This window comes from Artemia franciscana, chromosome 1 (assembly GCF_032884065.1).
Source record: "Artemia franciscana chromosome 1, ASM3288406v1, whole genome shotgun sequence".
Classification (NCBI taxonomy): domain Eukaryota; kingdom Metazoa; phylum Arthropoda; class Branchiopoda; order Anostraca; family Artemiidae; genus Artemia; species Artemia franciscana.
Window position 1 is genome coordinate 33,047,448 of NC_088863.1, and position 18,462 is coordinate 33,065,909.

General features: G+C 36.4%; 1 protein-coding gene across 2 annotated transcripts in view; it reads right to left on the bottom strand.

Moving 5' to 3' along the window:
• Positions 1-18,462, bottom strand: part of LOC136028874 (E3 ubiquitin-protein ligase TRIM9-like) — a 162,156-nt gene that overhangs the window by 34,352 nt on the left and 109,342 nt on the right. For both annotated transcript variants that reach the window (XM_065706821.1, XM_065706831.1), the window contains exon 7: positions 17,083-17,221. In XM_065706821.1, coding sequence (XP_065562893.1) covers positions 17,083-17,221 — 139 coding nt within the window. The remainder of the gene's footprint in view (positions 1-17,082; positions 17,222-18,462) is intronic.

Sequence of the window (18,462 nt, forward strand, 5' to 3'; positions counted from 1 at the left end):
TGTCAATCACGTATCTATAACTTGTGCTTATTTTTCCCGTTTTAAGTTTCATCCCAATCTCTCTAATCTAAGCGTTTTCCCAGATTTCCGCTTTCCAAAATTTCTGTTTCCCATCTCCGGCCCCCAATGTCCCCGGATCGGATTCGAATTGAAAATGGAGCATCTCAGACATAAGATCCTTCCATACATTAAGTATTATTAAGATCTGATCACCCATTCGCAAGATAAATAGGCTATACCTCAATTTTCACCTTTCCCAAAAATTCCGGTTTCCCCTCGAGCTTCCCCACTGTCTCCGGATCTGTTTGGGACTTAAAATGAGAGTTCTAAACCACAAGATACTTCTAAATATCAAATTTCATCAAGATCTGCTCACCCGTCCGCAAGTTACAAATACTTCATTTTTTCTAGTTTTTCCGTATTACCCCCCAACTCCACCAAAGAGAGCAGATACGGTCCGGTTATGTCAGTCACGTATGTTGGACTTGTGCTTATTCTTCCCACCAAGTTTCATCCTAATCTCTCCACTTTAAGCGTTTTCCAAGATTTCCGGTCCCCCCCCCGACCCCCAATGACGCTGGATCTGGTCAGGATTTAAAATAGGAAATCTGAGTTAAGAGTCCTTCTAAATATGAAATTTCATTATAATCCGATCATTCCTTCGTAAGTTAAAAATACCTCATTTTTTCTAATTTTTGAGAGTTAACCCTCCCCCCCAACTCATCCAAAGAGAGCGGATCCGTTCCGGTTATGTCGATCATGTATCTAGGACTTGTGCTTATTTTTCCCACCAAGTTTAATCCCGGTCCCACTACTCTAAGCGTTTTCCAAGATTTTAGGTCCACCCCCCAACTTCCGCGATGTCACCGGATCCGGTTGGGATTTAAAATAAAAGCTCTGAGACACGACATCCTTCCAAACATTAAATTTCATTAAGATCTGATCACTCCTTCCTAAGTTAAATATACCTCATTTTCTAATTTTTCAGAATTAACCCTTCCCCCCAGCTCCCCCAAAGAGAGCAGATCCGTTCCACTTATGTCAATCACGTATCTAGGACTTATATTTTCCCAACAAGTTTCATCCCGATCCCTCTACTCTAAACGTTTTCCAATATTTTAGCCCCCCCCCTCCAACTCCCTCAAATGTCACCGGATCCGGTAGGGATTTAAAGTAAGAGCTCTGAGACACGATATCCTTCCAAACATGAAATTTAACTAAGACCCGATCACCTTTTCGTAAGTTAAAAATACCGCATTTTTTTCAAATTTTTCTGATTTAACCGTCCCCCCCACTCGCCCTCCAGATGGTCGAATCGAGGAAACAACAATTTTTAACTTAATCTGGTCTGGTTCCTGATACGCCTGACAAATTTCATCGTCCTAGCTTACTTGGAAGTGACTAAAGTACCAAAACCGGAAAGACAGACAGACCGACCGACCGACCGATAGAGTTTGCGACCGCTATATGTTACTTGGTAGATACCAAGTGCCATAAAATTGAAATCTTTGATATATCAAAGATATATCAAAAGAATTGGCCTTCTATGCTGATTCTAAAAATATATGATTCATTAAGTTTAGTTTTACACGTACATGGCTACGAGCATAAGAGAATTTGCATGATTTTCGAAAGAAGGGGGAAACACCCACTAAAAATCGAGGAGCCATACCGCAAAGGTTTCAAGCTCCTATCTTCAAAAAAATGCATTTTTTTGCCGGAAGAAAGATCACGGATGGGTGTTTAATTGTTTTTTTGGTAAAATTCTAGTTAATTAACTTCTTGCTATCTCAGAAGAGTTTAGGTTAGGAAAATCAAACTTTCAGGGATGAATTTACAGACTTAAGTATGTCCCGGGAAGGTATCTTGAAGCAACTTCCTCCACTCCTTCTCCCTCTAGGGGGCCCTGACCTTTGGTGATCTTTAAAAATATGTGTGTTATAAAAGTAAAACCTTGCAAAATAGATCTGCTGCTTAATTGAAGTACAACAAAATTGTGTTCAGCTTCATAACTTGGCTCAATTCCATTTTATAAGGCTTTAAAGATATGCAACTATATTTCCTAAATTAAAAAAAAACAAAAAAACATTGATATGGCTCAAAATTCTCCTCAAATAACAGGAATTGCATTTTTAGAACTAAAGGCAGAGAAAAAGCAACTAGTAACTGAAAATTAAGGTAAAATGTTTTTTTTTCAAAATTTCAATAGGCATAGACCTGTCATGTAGGCAAATTTCAGGGCCCTCTAGAGGGAGAAGGAGTAGAGGTGGGTACTTTAAAATACCTTCCCGGGAAATATTTTAGCCTGTAGACCCATCCCTGAAAGTTTTATTTTCAAACAGTTCGTGGTAACGAACTGTAGTAAGGAGCGATCCGGCTCAATAGTAACCAAAACTCTAAAAAATTGGATTTTGATATCAATAGCTACATCAAAAGAATTGCATTTTAATGCTGATTTTAAATATATAAGTTTCATCAAGTTTAGTCTTACCCATCAAAGTTACGAGCCTGAGAAAATTTGCCTTATTTAGGAAAATAGAGGGAAACACCCCCTAAAAGTCGTAGGATCTTAACGAAAATGACACCATCAGATTCAGCGTATCAGAGAACCCTACTGTAGAAGTTTCAAGCTCCTATCTACAAAAATGTGGAATTTTGCATTTTTTGCCAGAAGACAAATCACGGGTGCGTGTTTATTTGTTTGTTTTTTTTTTTGTTTTTTTTTTCCCAGGGGTCATCGTATCGACCAAGTGGTCCTAGAATGTCGCAAGAGGGCTCATTCTAACGGAAATGAAAAGTTCTAGTGCCCTTTTTAAGTGACCAAAAAAATTGGAGGGCATCTAGGCCCCCTCCCACGCTGATTTTTTTCCCAAAGTCAACGGATCAAAATTTTGAGATAGCCATTTTGTTCAGCATAGCCGAAAATCATAATAACTATGTATTTGGGGATGACTTACTCCCCCACAGTTCCTGGGGGAGGGGATGCAAGTTACAAACTTCAACCAGTGTTTACATATAATAGATGTACAATATAATAGATTAATGGATATATTAATAGATTATATATAATCGATATAATGGATATAATAGATTACATATACATATAACAGACGTTTTCAGGGGGATTTTTTTGGTTTTGGGGGTAGGGTTGAGGGAGGGGGCTATGTGGGAGGATCTTTACTTGGAGAAATATGCCATGGGGGAAAAAATTCAATGAAAAGGGCGCAGGACGAATCTGGTCACGTTAGAAAAAAACGTCAAATTCAGAGCTTAATATACAATGCTGGGTGTTCGGAGCCTCTCTATTATGGAGTATAATTTGAAAATAACACAACTATACGAGCGATAAAACATATATACCACAACCATAACTCAACTAACGAAAGAACTGCTAAGAGATAACACAACTATAAAGCGAAAACAGGTGAAAACTAACGGGAAAATAAACGAACTAAGAGGTGGAAGGGGCCCAGAGAAAAAATATAATCCTTTTTCAATTTTGAGCCTAACTTCCACAATGGAGTAATAATGTCAGAAGCCCCGAAATACCGAATTATTTTCTTTTCAAACAGTTCGTGGTAAAGAACTGTAGTAAGGGGCGACCCGGCTCAATAGTAAACGGAACTCTAAAAAACGGAATTTTGATGCTAAAAGATACATCAAAAGAATCGAATTTTCACGCTGATTCTAAATATATAAGTTTCAATTAATTTAGTCTTTGTCATCAAAAGTTACGAGCCTGAGAAAATTTGCCCTATTTTGGAAAAAAGGGGGAACATCCCCTAAAAGTCATAGAATCTTAACGAAAATCACACTATCGCATTCGGCATATCAGAGAACTCTATAGCAAAAATTTCAAGCTCATATCTAAAAAAATGTGGAATTTCATATTTTTTGCCAGAAGACAAATCACGGGTGCGTGTTTATTTGTTTGTTTGTTGTTTTTTTTTCTTTTCCCCAGGGGTCATCGTATCGACCAGGTGGTCTTAGAGTGTCGCAAGAGGGCTCATTCTTACGGAAATGAAAAGTTCTAGTGCCCTTTTTAAGTGATAAAAAATTGGAGGGCAAATAGGCCCCCTCCCACGCTAATTTTTTCCAAAAGTCAACAGATTAAAATTTTAAGATAGCCATTTTGTTCCGCATAGTCGAAAACCATGATAACTATGTCTTTGGGAATGACTTACTCCCCCATAATTCCTGGGGGAGGGGCTGCAAGTTACAAACTTTGACCAGTGTTTACATATAGTAATGGTTATTGGGAAGTGTACAGACGTTTTCATTGGGATTTTTTGGTTTGGGGGGTGGGGTTGATGGGAGAGGGCTTTGTGGGAGGATCTTTCCTTTGAGGAATATGTCATGGGGGAAGAAAAATTCAATGAAAAGGGCGCAGGATTTTCTAGCAGTACTATAAAAAAAAACAATGAAAAAATAAACATGAAAACATTTTTTCAAATGAAAGTAAGGAATAGCATTGAAATTTAAAACGAACAGAGATTATTACGCATATGAGGGGTTCTATAAATACTTTTGCATAAAGAGCGAGGTATTTAGGAGGAGATAAATTCCTCGCTCTTTATGCTAAAATATTTTTAGTAATTTCAACTATTTATTCTACGGCCTTTTTGATTCAGGGGTCATTCTTAAAGAATTGGGACAAAACTTACGATTTAGTGTAAAGAGCGAGGTATTAACGAGGGTACAAACCCCCTCGTACACATAATAAAAATATAAGAATATAAAAGTTTGTTACGTAAGTTAATTCTTAAGTTACGTATATTTTTTACTAATAAAAACGTTCGTTGAAAATTAAAAGTTCTAGTAGCCTTTTTAAGTAACCGAAAAATTGGAGGGCAGCTAGGCCTCCTTCCCCACCCCTTATTTCTCAAAATCTTCTGATCAAAACTAAGAGAAAGCCATTTAGCCAAAAAAAAAATTAATATACTAATTTCATTTCAACAATTTATGTGCGGAGAGCCAAAATCAAACATGCATTAATTCAAAAACGTTCAGAAATTAAATAAAAAAAAAACTAGTTTTTTTAACTGAAAGTAAGGAGCGACATTAAAACTTAAAACGAACAGAAATTACTCCGTATATGAAATGGGTTGTCCCCTCCGCAGTCCCTCGCTCTTTACGCTAAAGTTTGACTCTTTGCCACAATTCTACTTTTTAAAACAATTAAAAACTTTAGCGTAAAGAGCGAGGGACTGCGGAGGGGACAACCCATTTCATATACGGAGTAATTTCTGTTCGTTTTAAGTTTTAATGTCGCTCCTTACTTTCAGTTAAAAAAACTAGTTTTTTTTTATTTAATTTTCCTAACCTAAACCCTTTCCGAGATAGCAAGAAGTCAATTAAGTAGAATTTTACTGTTTTTTTTTATGGCACTTGATATTAACCAAGTGACATTTTCCCAGTAATTCGGAAAAAATAGAAAAAAATAAAGTATTTTAACTTACGAACGGTTGATCAGATCTTAATGAAATTTGATGTTTGGAAAAATATAGTGTCTCAGAGCTATTATTTTTAAATCCCGACCGGATCTGGTGACATTGGGGGGGGGGATTTGGGAGGGGGAAACGTAAAATCTTGGAAAACACTTAGAGTAAAAAAACTTGGTGGGAAAAATAAACACAAGTCCTAGATACATGATTGACCTAACCGGAACGGATCCGCTCTCTTTGGGGTAGTTGGGGGGGGAGGTTAATCCTGAAATTTTTTTAAAAATGAGGTATTTTTAACTTACGAATGGTTGATCAGACCTTAATGAAATTTGATGTTTGGAAGGATATCGTGTCTCAGAGCTCTTACTTTAAATCCCGACCGGATCTGGTGACATTGGGGGGGGGAAGAGTTGGGAGGGTGAAACCTAAAATCTTGCAAAACACTTAGAGTGAAGGGATCGGGATGAAACCTGGTGGGAAAAATAAGAGCAGTTCCGCTCTTTTTTGGGTTGTTGGGGGGGGGGGGGGGGTTAATTCTGGAAAATTAAAAAAATGAGGTATTTTTAACTTACGAACGGGTGATCGGATCTCAATGAAATTTGATGTTTAGAAGGATATCGTGTCTCAAAGCTCTTATTTTAAATCCCGACCGGATCTGGTGACATTGGGGGGAGTTTGGGGGGACCTAAAATCATGGAAAACGCTTAGATTGGAGGGATCGGGATGAAACTTGGTGGGAAAAATAAGCAGAAGTCTTGGATACGTGAGTGACATAATTGGAACGGATCCGCTCTACGGGGGGGGGGGGGTTAATTCTGAAAAATTAGAAAAAATGACGCATTTTTAACTTACGAAGGAGTGATCGGAACTTCATGAAACTTCATATTTAGAAGGACCTCGTAACTCAGATCTCTTAATTGAAATCTCAACTGGATCCAGCGTCATTGGGGGGGGGGGGCAGAAATCTTAGAAAATACTTAAAGAGGAGAAATCAGGATGAAACTGGATGGGAAGAATAAAAACCTGTCTAAGATACGTGACTGACATAACCGGACCGGATTTGCTCTCTTTGGTAGAGTTGGGGAGGGGGTAATTCGGAAAAATGAGGTATTTGTAACTTACGAACGGGTCACCAGATCTGAATGAAATTTGATATTTAGAAGAATCTTGTGCTTTAAAGCTCTAATTTCAAATTCCAACCAGATTCTGCGACATTGGGGGGGAGTTGGAGGGGGAAACCGGAATTCTTGGAAAACGTGAAAATTGGGGTATTTTTATCTTACGAATAGGAGATCGAATCTTACTGGAACTTGATATATATAAGAGGATCTTATGTCTCAGATGCTCCATTTTCGACTCGAATTGGATCCGGGGACATAGGGGGTCGGAGGAGGGAAACCGAAATCTTGGAAAATGCTTAGAGTGGAGAGATCGGGATGAAACTTGATGGGAAGAATAAGCACAAGCTCTAGGTACGTGATTGACATAATTGGAACGGATCCGTTCTTTTTGGAGGAGCTGGGAGGGTGTGTGTGTTAAATTACAAAAATTGAGGTATTTTTAACTTAAGAACGGGTGACTGGATCTTAATGAAATTTGATATTTAAAAGGAATTCATGTCTCAGAGCTCTTATTTCAAATCCCGACCAGATTTGTTGACATTGGGGGGAGTTGGAGGGGGAAATCTTGGAAAACGCTTGGAGTGGAGGAATCGGGATAAAGCTGGGTGGATAGAATAAGCAAATGTCCTTGATACGTGATTGACGTAACCGTACTGGATTCGCTCTCTTTGAGGGAGTTCGGGAGAGGGGCTCAGTGATTTGGCGAGTTTGGTGCTTCTTGACGTAATAGGACGATGAAAATTGTTAGGCGTGTCAGGGAGCTGTAGAAATTGACTTGCTAAAGTCGTTTTCCCAAATTCGACCATCTGGGGGGCTAAAGGGAGAAGAAAAATTAGAAAAAATAAGGTATTTATAACTTACGAGTGGGTCATCGGATCTTAATGAATTTTGATATTTAGAAGGACATCGTGACTCAGAGCTCTTATTTTAAATCCTGACCGGCATTAAGCCTGTGATTTTTCTTTTAAATCAACCTATTGATTCTTAGAAATTTGTTAGAGCTCATACCATATGAGCTCTTGGTTCTTAGCTCTTCTTGCCTCGTCACAAGTGCCATATGAGCTCTTAGCTCTTGTTTTCATGGGTGATCGGATAGAACCTGTGGTCCTAGAATATCGGGAGAGGGCCCATTCAAACTGAAATTAAAAGTGTTAGGGCCCCATTTAAGCAACCGAAAAGAATGGAGGGCAGTTACCCCATTTTTTGCCAAAGTTGTTCAGTCAAAAATTTTAGATAGTCATATTGTTCAACATAATTGAAGGGTCCAATAACTACACCTTTGAAGATAGCATGGCCCCCCAAAGCTCCTGGGAAAGGTATTTACGCCATGAAAATTGGCAACTGTTTATGTATTATATTTGTTATAAAGAATTAAACATACATTTTTTGGGTTGGGGGGATAATTTCCTGTTTGGAAATTTCCACGGAGATTTTCCATGAGGAGGGAAGTTTCCAAGGGTGAAATTTTCCTGGCAAATTTTACACTGGAGAATTTGCTAAAACCCCTATTCGAAATTCATTGTATCTGTCTTATTTCATCTCAAGTTTCCATGTGTAGGTGTTAAGATTACATGTTCAGGGTAAATTGTCTAGAAGATCTTCTGGTGGAGGACGAACCGGATATTTCCATCATTATCCGAAAAACACTGATAAATTAAAAAAAAACACCTTTTGTTTCGACTGAAAGTAAGGACTGACATTGAAACTTAAAACAAACATAAATAAGTGTGTATATGAGAGGGTTACTCCTCTTCAATACCTCACCCTTTACGCTAAAGTTTGATTTTTTGTTCCAATTCTTCAAGAACTACTCCTAAAAACACATGGGTCGCGGTTCATTATAATAATAAGAAACTTTTTAATAAGTACAAAAGAAGTACACAGAATGATTTCCGTTGGTTTTGAGTTTTAATGTTACTCCTTACATTTAGTTTACATTTTATTTAATAATGAGAAAACAGGACAAGTTGTAAAGTATATTTATAAAAAAAGTTCAAGATCATAAATTTGTAATTTCAGCAAAGCCTTTCAAATCTGTAATAGTAGGCTAATTACCATGTAATGAGAATATATTTAATATTCCAAAGAAATACTCTGGTTGTAATAAACCATTTCATGAACGTTAAAATTGAAATAAAAAAAAAAAAAAAAAAAAAAAATGCTATTTTCATAATAATGACAACATTTTGACTTGTTCGTCTTTGACGATAAAACCTTGCTTGTCTGTAAACCAGTGATCTAAAAGAATTGTTTGACTAAGCGTAACGCTTTTGGTTAACCATTGATGCACTTGGGTATTAGTTTGAAACTTAAAAAGGATGCAAAACTTCTAAACCATCTGACTGGTTGGAGTGGGCAAACTAAAGCCCGATGGAGTCCACTTACTAATTAAAACACACGAGGCAAATATTCTACAGGCGTCAAGAAGTTGTGCAAAATATAAGGGTGATGAAAGCCAAAAAAACAGGACATATGCGATCCATTACACTATATCTTTATTTAAGTTATGAATGGCCAAATGCAACAATAGAGTTAGAAAAAAAATGTATATGAGACAAAACTCGTAATATATTAGGTTTTCATGCTCCTTAAATAGAAAAAAAAATCAATAGATTTAAAACAGAAAATAGTTTGCACTAATTGATATTAAGGTCAGGGAGTTCCCAAGATAGATGAAGTTTGAAAAACGGGGTGGGACCCTAAACCTAATTATCAAATAAATGTCCTATTTGTAACTTATTATTATTTTCTCTCTCATCTCATTATTTGGCCCCTGGCCGAAACTATTAGCTAAATGTTTTTGTTCTTTTTTAAGCTGCCTTTCAACTCAATTTCTCCTTTTTCCGGATGAGAATACTTTTACGTCCGATAAGAATTGATAATTAGTTAGTGTCTGAAAATCCACGTCTGGGAATGAGTCATCCGGTTGACTAGACAACAAATTTGAGCGTTTGATACTGTGGGGTTAGAAAGATGGATACTCTTTAATTAGATTGGCAGTGCCGCGTCATACAGAGCCACCTACTTCCATAATCGGCCAGAATACTACGGGGCACGCATCTTTTGTAAAACAAGTAAAATGTTTTCTCTTTATTTTCTTCTTCCGTTCAATTTTGTATTTCAGAAGGCAAATAGTAAGTATCTTACCGTTTACAAGAGCATATATTTTACCTCCTCGCCTAGGTTTCAAGTTTTAGAAGTTTCGCGACGACGATTTTTTCTAGTTTTAGGACCATAAGATTTAAAAATATGCAAGGAAAATGCTTAATCAATTTCAGCTACAATAAGGATTTTTTCTACTGCCTATAAACTAATGCTATTTTTTTATTCGAACTCCCAATGATTTTTATTAATATTCGTTTTTACTATTTTTTTTTTACATAGTTTTAATATTATTTATTGTTACTATATTTTGAGATCTTACGCATATTATCTTACTTGTAAAATTAGTTAGCCAAAGGAAAATTAAAATAAATAAAAATTATTAAGAACGGAACATTATAGGCTTACTTATAATCCAAAATACACTCAGATTATGGTAAAAAATAAAACAGTTTGTGGTAACAAGCTCAAGTAAGAAGCTGTGAGTAAGGAGGGACTCGGGCGAATAATAAACAAAACTCTAAAAATGAATTTTGATAATAACTGATAAATCAAAAGAATTAGCTTTTTATGCTGATTCCACACACACACACACACACACACACATATATATATATATATATATATATATATATATATATATATATATATATATATATATATATATATAATATATATATATATATATATATATATATATATATATATATATATATATATATATAGTTAATTAAGCTTGGTGTTATACATCAAAACCTACGAGCCTGAGAATATTTGCCTGAATTTCTAACATTGAGGGTAACAGCGTCGAAAAGGATAGTGATCTTAATAAAAATCAAATCATTGAATTAACCATATTAGAAAACCTTAATGACGAAGTTACAAGTTCCCATGTACAAAAATGTGGAATTTTGGATTTTGTTTTTCCCCAGAAAAAAAGATCACGGCTGCGTGTTTATTTGTTTTTGTAGTTTTTTTTTTCAGGCGTGACCCTGTCAAAGGGTGGTCTCTAATCAATAGAAAAATTGTAAACATAATAATATAATTTCACGTATTTATTTCAAGCTGTCAAGTTTCTCAAAAAAAAAGAAAGAAAAAAAGACAATATGAGTCATCAATCTGTCCACATTCTCTAAGTTGTCATGCTAATAATAAGAATACTACTCTTACATTGCCCAAATAATTTTTTTGTCATTAAGCAGCATTTTTTTATATATATCATTTAACTTTATTTTTTATGTTTAACATGGACAACTGCAGTTGATATCTTTATATGCATTATTTGTCTTTGAATCGGTGAAGATCTACTGTAGTCAATTGGAGGAGGAGGAAGGGGATGGAACGTTCACCCTTGATTTTTTTTTATCTCCCTCCTAGATATTGCAAAATATCTTTTTTTCTGAGTATTTTCACTGAAAAATGTTTTTTATAATTTAACGAAAAAATTTGACTAACTTGCCATCCACCTATATTTTTAATCATACACTTCCCTCCTTCTAAATTTGCATAATTGCCACGACTGAGAGGATCTATTCCTGGAGCAAGCAACAACCAAACTCAAATGAAATATTATATGAATTATAGGAAAGGATTCGAGACATACAAACCTTTAATTTATCTTACTTCCTTTTTTGTAATTTTGAATAAAACTTTAATGAACGTCGAGCTTTATGTTGCATATTATCATGTCAATAACATTAGTCGAGATTACATGATTCGAAAATGAAGAAAATACAGCCTACACTTTTCAGATGCAGATATGCCAAATACAGTCAACGAATGATCCTTTGAAATACTGATGAATAAAAACAAGTCTTTCAAGCGAAGATGAAGAGCGACTAAAACCAGCAGATTCTCTAATATACAAGAGGGCTGCCACCACTTTCTACCCCACACTGACGTTTAATAAGTGTATTCCAGAAAGCGGTACTTGCGTATTATAGCGACCACACCCAAGAAGTGAAGTTAGGTTAAACCTAGTGAAATATACCAAAACATGATGAAAGTATAATACTTTAGTAGCAAAATTATGGAAATTAAAACACAGAATTATGGAAAGCAGGCTGCCCGAAACGTATTATATTAAATACCTAACCTAACCAACTCTATATATTAAATATAATTATAATATAGCTGCGTAGTAGTTTATCTAACTCAGGCTAAGGTAATTATCTCCGAGGGCACACAGAGAAATCGGTTTTACAACACATCGTGGTTGCTATAATACGTAAGCACCCAGAAATAATTTTATTTTGAAACAAATATAGCAACCCGGTATTTTAAAGTATCCTGGGTACCAATTTTCTTTCAATACATTTGAACAAAACGATTTCATTTTTTAAAGCAGAAACACCTAAATAAGACCTTTCACTTTAGAAATATGGTGAACAGAAGCTTAAATATATCACATTGATCTTCAGTTAGAGCATCAATTCTTGAATATTGAGATAAAAAAAAGGCCGAGCAGAAACGTAAAGAACAGGATTTGAAATTAGCGGCAACTCCCCGTCTGTTCGGCCTGTTGAGCAGAAACGTAAAGAACAGGACTCGAAGTTAGCGCCAGCTCCCCTTCTGTTCGGTCTGTTCAGCAGAAACGTAAAGAACAGGATTCGAAGTTAGCGCCAGCTCCCCGTCTGTTCGGCCTGTTCAGCAGAAACGTAAAGAACCGGATTCGAAGTTAGCGCCATCTCCCCGTCTTTTCGGCCTGTTCAGCAGAAACGTAAAGAACAAGATTCAAAGTTAGCGCCAGCTCCTCGTCTGTTCGGCCTGTTCAGCAGAAACGTAAAGAACAGGATTCGAAGTGAGCGGCAGCTCCCCGTCTGTTCGGCCTGTTCAGTAGAAATGTAAAGAACAGGATTCGAAGTTAGAGGCAGCTCCCCGTCTGTTCGGCCTGTTGAGCAGAAACGTAAAGAACAGGATTCGAAGTTAGCGCCAGCTCCCCTTCTGTTCGGCCTGTTCAGCAGAAACGTAAAGAACAGGATTTGAAGTTAGCGCCAGCTCCCCGTCTGTATGATTAATTGCGTCGTAGGACCATACTTTGCTTCTGTCCTTTTTTTATTCCCCCCCCCCCACCAATTCCAGCTTGTTGCGATACAGTTGTAAGGATAGAACCTCTATGGTTTTCATTGTAAGTCCTGATCATTGAAAGAATTCAAGAAAGTGCTGACCTTTCATTGAAAGAATGGACGGATGAATATGATATTGCATTTCGAAAAGCTGCGTACATTAGTTTTTGCTTGTCTTTGACCCAGAGTCTACAGTATGTGAGCTGAAGTGTAATTTTTCAGTCTGTGTTTGAGGATACTATCTGAAATGGATCCACCAAGCTTTTACTTCTGGGAACCATGTTCCTGGTTTTAGGTGGAAAGCTCGATTTAAGCAGGCGAGCAAGTGTACACCGGTTTCAAATTGCAGTTTGACTACAATAATCCTTGTAAACCTGATAAATACTTACAACATGTCTTGTCTTAGCACATATGTTAAAGCCTTACAACTAGGGTAGAAACTGGGGCAAGAGTTTGAAAACATAATACCAAGCCCTTCTTTGGGGCGTATGTCCTGAAAGTTTGATTCGCCTAGGTGAACAACTTTCCAAGACAGCTGAATTGCAATACTGGATCAAGTAAATTATAAGAACCCTACAGGAAATTTCACAAGAATCCTTACACGCAGACGGGAGTGTAGGCTTGCAAAGTACCTCCAATATCTTTCAGTTTGACATTTGCACGAGTTCGGTGAACAAACAAAAATTCGTCGTAATCTTTCAAAAACAAGCGGTATATGGAGGAAAAACTTAACTAAAAATTTATTTCATCTGGAAATCCTTTTCCCCCATTGGTGCAAGCTTTACTTTCTATTTTGACATGTATGACGTGATTCAAAACGTATGGGCAGATGGTAAGATTTGGATTTACGGCGATTTAACATCCTAAGATAGGAAAGAAAGACCTCACCAATTTTACTTTTGCGTCTGGCAACTTGATGAAAGAAGTAGGAAGATTGACTAACAGGGAAAATTAAAAATACATAAGAAATTCACAATGTAAAAGTACCAAAAATTTAGCAGGCTTTACGTGAAAAAAAACTTTTCATTCCCCCCCACCCTTTCAAAAACAATCCTTCTGGCGACTTTCAGTGGGAACAATTCGAGTTGGTGATCTATAGAAAGCATGCTCTCTGTCCAATACCAAATAATAATTATAAAGAAAAAACAGCATAAACAGTAAATGATACTGAAAACAAAATGGAAACTATTCGACTCTTTTAATGCACTTTAAGTAGCCTGCTTGTCTATTATTATCATTATTGTTACCATTATCATTTTCTTATTGGGAGTTAAAAAGTTCAAACTTTATGAGTCTCCCACAAGCGAAAGAAATTAATTTTTCCTGGCCTTATTATTGGCCTCTGGGGCGGCCACACATCACAACTATGTTGTGATGCGTTTGAACTAACAGTTATGCAGTGAACAAACTTGATTCATACTGCTTTACTTTTGGCGCAGTAAATTTCAAAAATACAGCAAGTAATTTAGAATTTTACCATCCTGTAGTTATGGAAATTAGTCTAAGTATTAAAGCTATGTAAACATACAGATTTAAACTCTTTAAAGGTATATTTCCCGCCTAGATCGACCGGGAACTCAAGTGGTAATTTTTCCTACAACATGCATACAAGTTGAGACTGAATCTTAATCCCAAATCCCTTGGAATCACAGAATTTTTTTCATTACTTCAGTAGTCCATTTCCCCAATTTGAACAATTATATACACACGTGCTGTTAACTCTTCTCCTCCCCCCGCCCCAAAAAAATGTCTAAACAACCCTCTTGGTCGTTTTCACCTATCTTCCTGTACATTATATTTTCTCCACGTTTTTCTTTATCGTTTTTTAATGAACAAACTAACTTGTACATTATTGCACTATGACAGCTACAACTGTTGTGGGTTAAGCTAAAAAGTTTAGAAAAAGTCAATTTTATGAGTGAATATCAATCCAAGGGTATCAATTCGCTAAGTTTGAGATGGGATTTGTAATTTCAAAACCTACTTAATTACTTAATCCTCATGCCGGGGTGCCGTTGAGAGCATCGCAGCCTTCTCCACGAAGCGCAGTCAGCAGTAAGGGCCTCTAAACCAGAAAGCAAAATTCCAGCCTGGCCTAGGAATTCTCCAAGACAGTCATTCTACCGGAACTCTAGTCTTCCTTTGGACCTTTCCAGCCACTATTGGTTGGTTCAAAGCCGTAAAGAATCCGAGTTGGGTAGTCAGCAGGCAGTCACAAAAGATGTCCGAGGGGCAATTTTTTTTTCAAATTTTTTTCAATGAAAATACCAAGAAGGTGTTTATCAATGAAAATACAAGAAATAAGGCATTCCTCAAAATCCTGGGGGAGGGGGAGAAACATTGGGGACCCCCTGCCCCCCCCATTAAGGCCACCTTTGTGTTTGCCCATATTTGACTGCATTAACTTACAGACAGTGGCTTTAGCTCAGACCCCCTAACATTAATATAAATAATATATATTTTTATCACCTTTTTTAATACAGAAGTAAAGAGTGTCATCAAAACCTAAACCAAGAATAAATGTGAGCCTGTCCTCCCCCCAAACCCTCATTCTTTAAGCCGCACTTGACATGAAAGCATTTTAGAGTGCCATAAATACAGCCAGTTGCTGATTACAAGTACTTAACGATAGCCTTTCAAACATTTTTGTTTTGATATGATCAGTTATTTAATGCATGTTCGTTATGGGATCCATTCATTCTTTGATGGTAATTTCTGGTCGTTTTGAGTTTTAATCAAACAGTTCGTGGTAACGAACTGTAGTAAGGAGCGACCCGGCTCAATAGTAACCAAAACTCTAAAAAATTGAATTTTGATACCAATAGCTACATCAAAAGAATCGCATTTTAATGCTGGTTTTAAATATATAAGTTTCATCAAGTTTAGTCTTACCCATCAAAAGTTACGAGCCTGAGAAAATTTGCGTTATTTTAGAAAATAGGGGGAAACGCCCCCTAAAAGTCATAGAATCTTAACGAAAATCACACCATCAGATTCAGCGTATCAGAGAACCCTACTGTAGAAGTTTCGAGCTCCTATCTACAAAAATGTGGAATTTTGCATTTTTTGCCAGAAGGCAGATCACGGATGCGTGTTTATTTGTTTTTTTGTTTTTTATTTTTTGTTTTTTTTTTTCCCCAGGGGTGATCGTATCGACCCAGTTGTCCTAGAATGTTGCAAGAGGGCTCATTCTAACGGAAATGAAAAGTTCTAGTGCCCTTTTTAAGTGACCAAAAAAATTGGAGGGCACCTAGGCCCCCTCCCACGCTAATTATTTTCCCAAAGTCAACGGATCAAAATTCTGAGATAGCCATTTTATTCAGCGTAGTCGAAAAACCTTATAACTATGTCTTTGGGGACGACTTACTCCCCCACAGTCCCCGTGGGAGGGGCAACAAGTTACAAACTTTGACCTGTGCTTACATATAGTAATGGTTATTGGGGAGTATACAGGCGTTTTCAGGAGGATTTTTTGGGTTTGGGGGAGGGGTTGAGAAGAGGGGGATATGCTGGGGGAACTTTCCTTCGAGAATTTGTAATGGGAGAAGAAAATTTCCATGAAGGGAGAGCAGGATTTACTAGCATTATTTAAAAAAAAAACAATTAAAAAATAAAAGTGAAAAAGCTTTTTCAGCTGGAAGTAAGGAACAGCAATAAAACTTAAAACAAACAGAAATTATTACCCATATGAGGGGCTCACCGGCTATGCTGTTTGACCTATGTGATTGTATGGATGAGTAGGGTTAAGGCCTCATTCAAGTGCTGGTCTATATTAATCACTAATTTAGGAAAACAGTCTTCCTTTTCTCCTTCTGTCTCTCTCTCTTTTTTTTTCTTTTTTTTTGTGTTTGTGCTGTTGCATTGGTGATTTCTCTTTTTATGATATAATGTATACTTTATTTTGATTGATTTTTGTCACGAAAAGTCTTTTTAAAGTTCAAATTTCGGAGTCACTAAAAAATAATTCATTTTTTAGGTAAATACTTTCTTTTTAATTTTAACTTTTGCCGCCCTAGAAAAAAGCTCTCAGCTTGCTTCCACCCCATTTCTAGATGAATTCTGAAGGGTCCTTTGACCCTTACCGAAAACTATTTACGTTCGATCCAAAGCGAAAAAAAAATCCCAAATTCGACTACAAGTTTTACTTATGAAATCTGTCCTATTTACTCTTGATCAAACGATTTCAGCACCATAATACTCTTTTCTCTGGACTTACAAGTTCAAATAAGACGACACTTGACATGAATCTTATTTTCTATTTTCTTTATAGCTAATTTATGCTACATTTTCTTATTTATTAAGTTGTTCACGCGAAAAAAGAAATATGACACAACCACAGAGCATTCTTACCTTCTGCCGTATGAAGTCCAATAATTTCACTGTATGGGCCTTCACCACAACTGTTAAAAGCCTTCACCCTTGTTTGATATAAACTATTGAAATGGAGCCCGTCTACCGTACACACAGTTTCTTTTCCCACGTACACTTCCTTTAAGAAAAGAAAAACCTTAATTAGAATGTAATATGTTTCAGGTTTTCTGAATGAGTATGTAGATCCCGATATATAAGTTATAGCTGGTAGAGGCTATAATAAAAAAACAATCATTAAAACCATTTATGACTTATATACATACATTAGCACAACGATAAATTTTAATCTCATTGAAAGAGTATTTTAAAAATTAATGTGATTCCAACATAGCCTGACATTATTTGATTTCGAACTATACCGTTCCTCAAGGTTAAATGAAATCCAATCACAAGCATTAATATGCAACCCAGTAGCCTACCCCACGACACTTTTGCTTTGAATGTATAGACCTGAAGCAGATAAAGAGGAAAGTTATAACATACCCATCTCCTGAAAAAAAATTGCACTGGATATGATCCCATTTTACCTTTTTTTTTATATCACTACGAATATTGTCATTCGTTGCGTCAGTTTAAATTTCCCCCAAATTGCATTTGCGCATCCAAGCAGATATTTTAGCTCGGGCATTTATAAGGGTCTATATATTCAAATATTGTTCGGCAATTCTGCAAATTTTCGTCTTCTGTCAAACTCAGTTGTTAAATTGAAACCTTTTGTGCTGTTCTACCACTTTTTCCGACTCATGTGCCATTTTTACGCCCCAAAGTAATTTCAAAGCTGCAAATTCGATTACTTAATAGAAAATGTAGCATTGTAGAATTTAATGCAGCTATAGAAACGATTTACGTTCATAAATTACAAGTAGGTATTTACTTTTCATGATTTTATTTCCCAAAAACAATTTCAATTTCCTTGACCTGTTTTTTCATTGGAATTGAATATAAAAAAACAAGCTTTTTTCAACCGAAAGTATCTGGCAACATTAACGCTTGAAACGTGCAGGGAGACTGTTCCGTATACAAGGGGGGAGGGGGCTACCCTTTCCTCAAGCCTTTCCCTTTAAGCTTCAGAATTAAAGTTCTTGACGATATTCAAATTATCATTCAAATTCTGCGGCCCTTATGTATCAGGAGTCGTTCTTAAAGCATTGTGACAAAAAGTCAAACTTTAGCGGAAAGAGCAAGGCTTGAAGAAGGGATATCTACCCTTACATACGGAATTATTATGTTCATTTTAAGTTTTGAACTTGTTTCTCCATTTAATTTCTGAACATTTTTCAAATCATGCTAATAAGTCCCTCCCCCCCCCTTTCCCCAAAAAATTCCCCTCTAATTTTTCCCCATGGAAAACAATCCTCA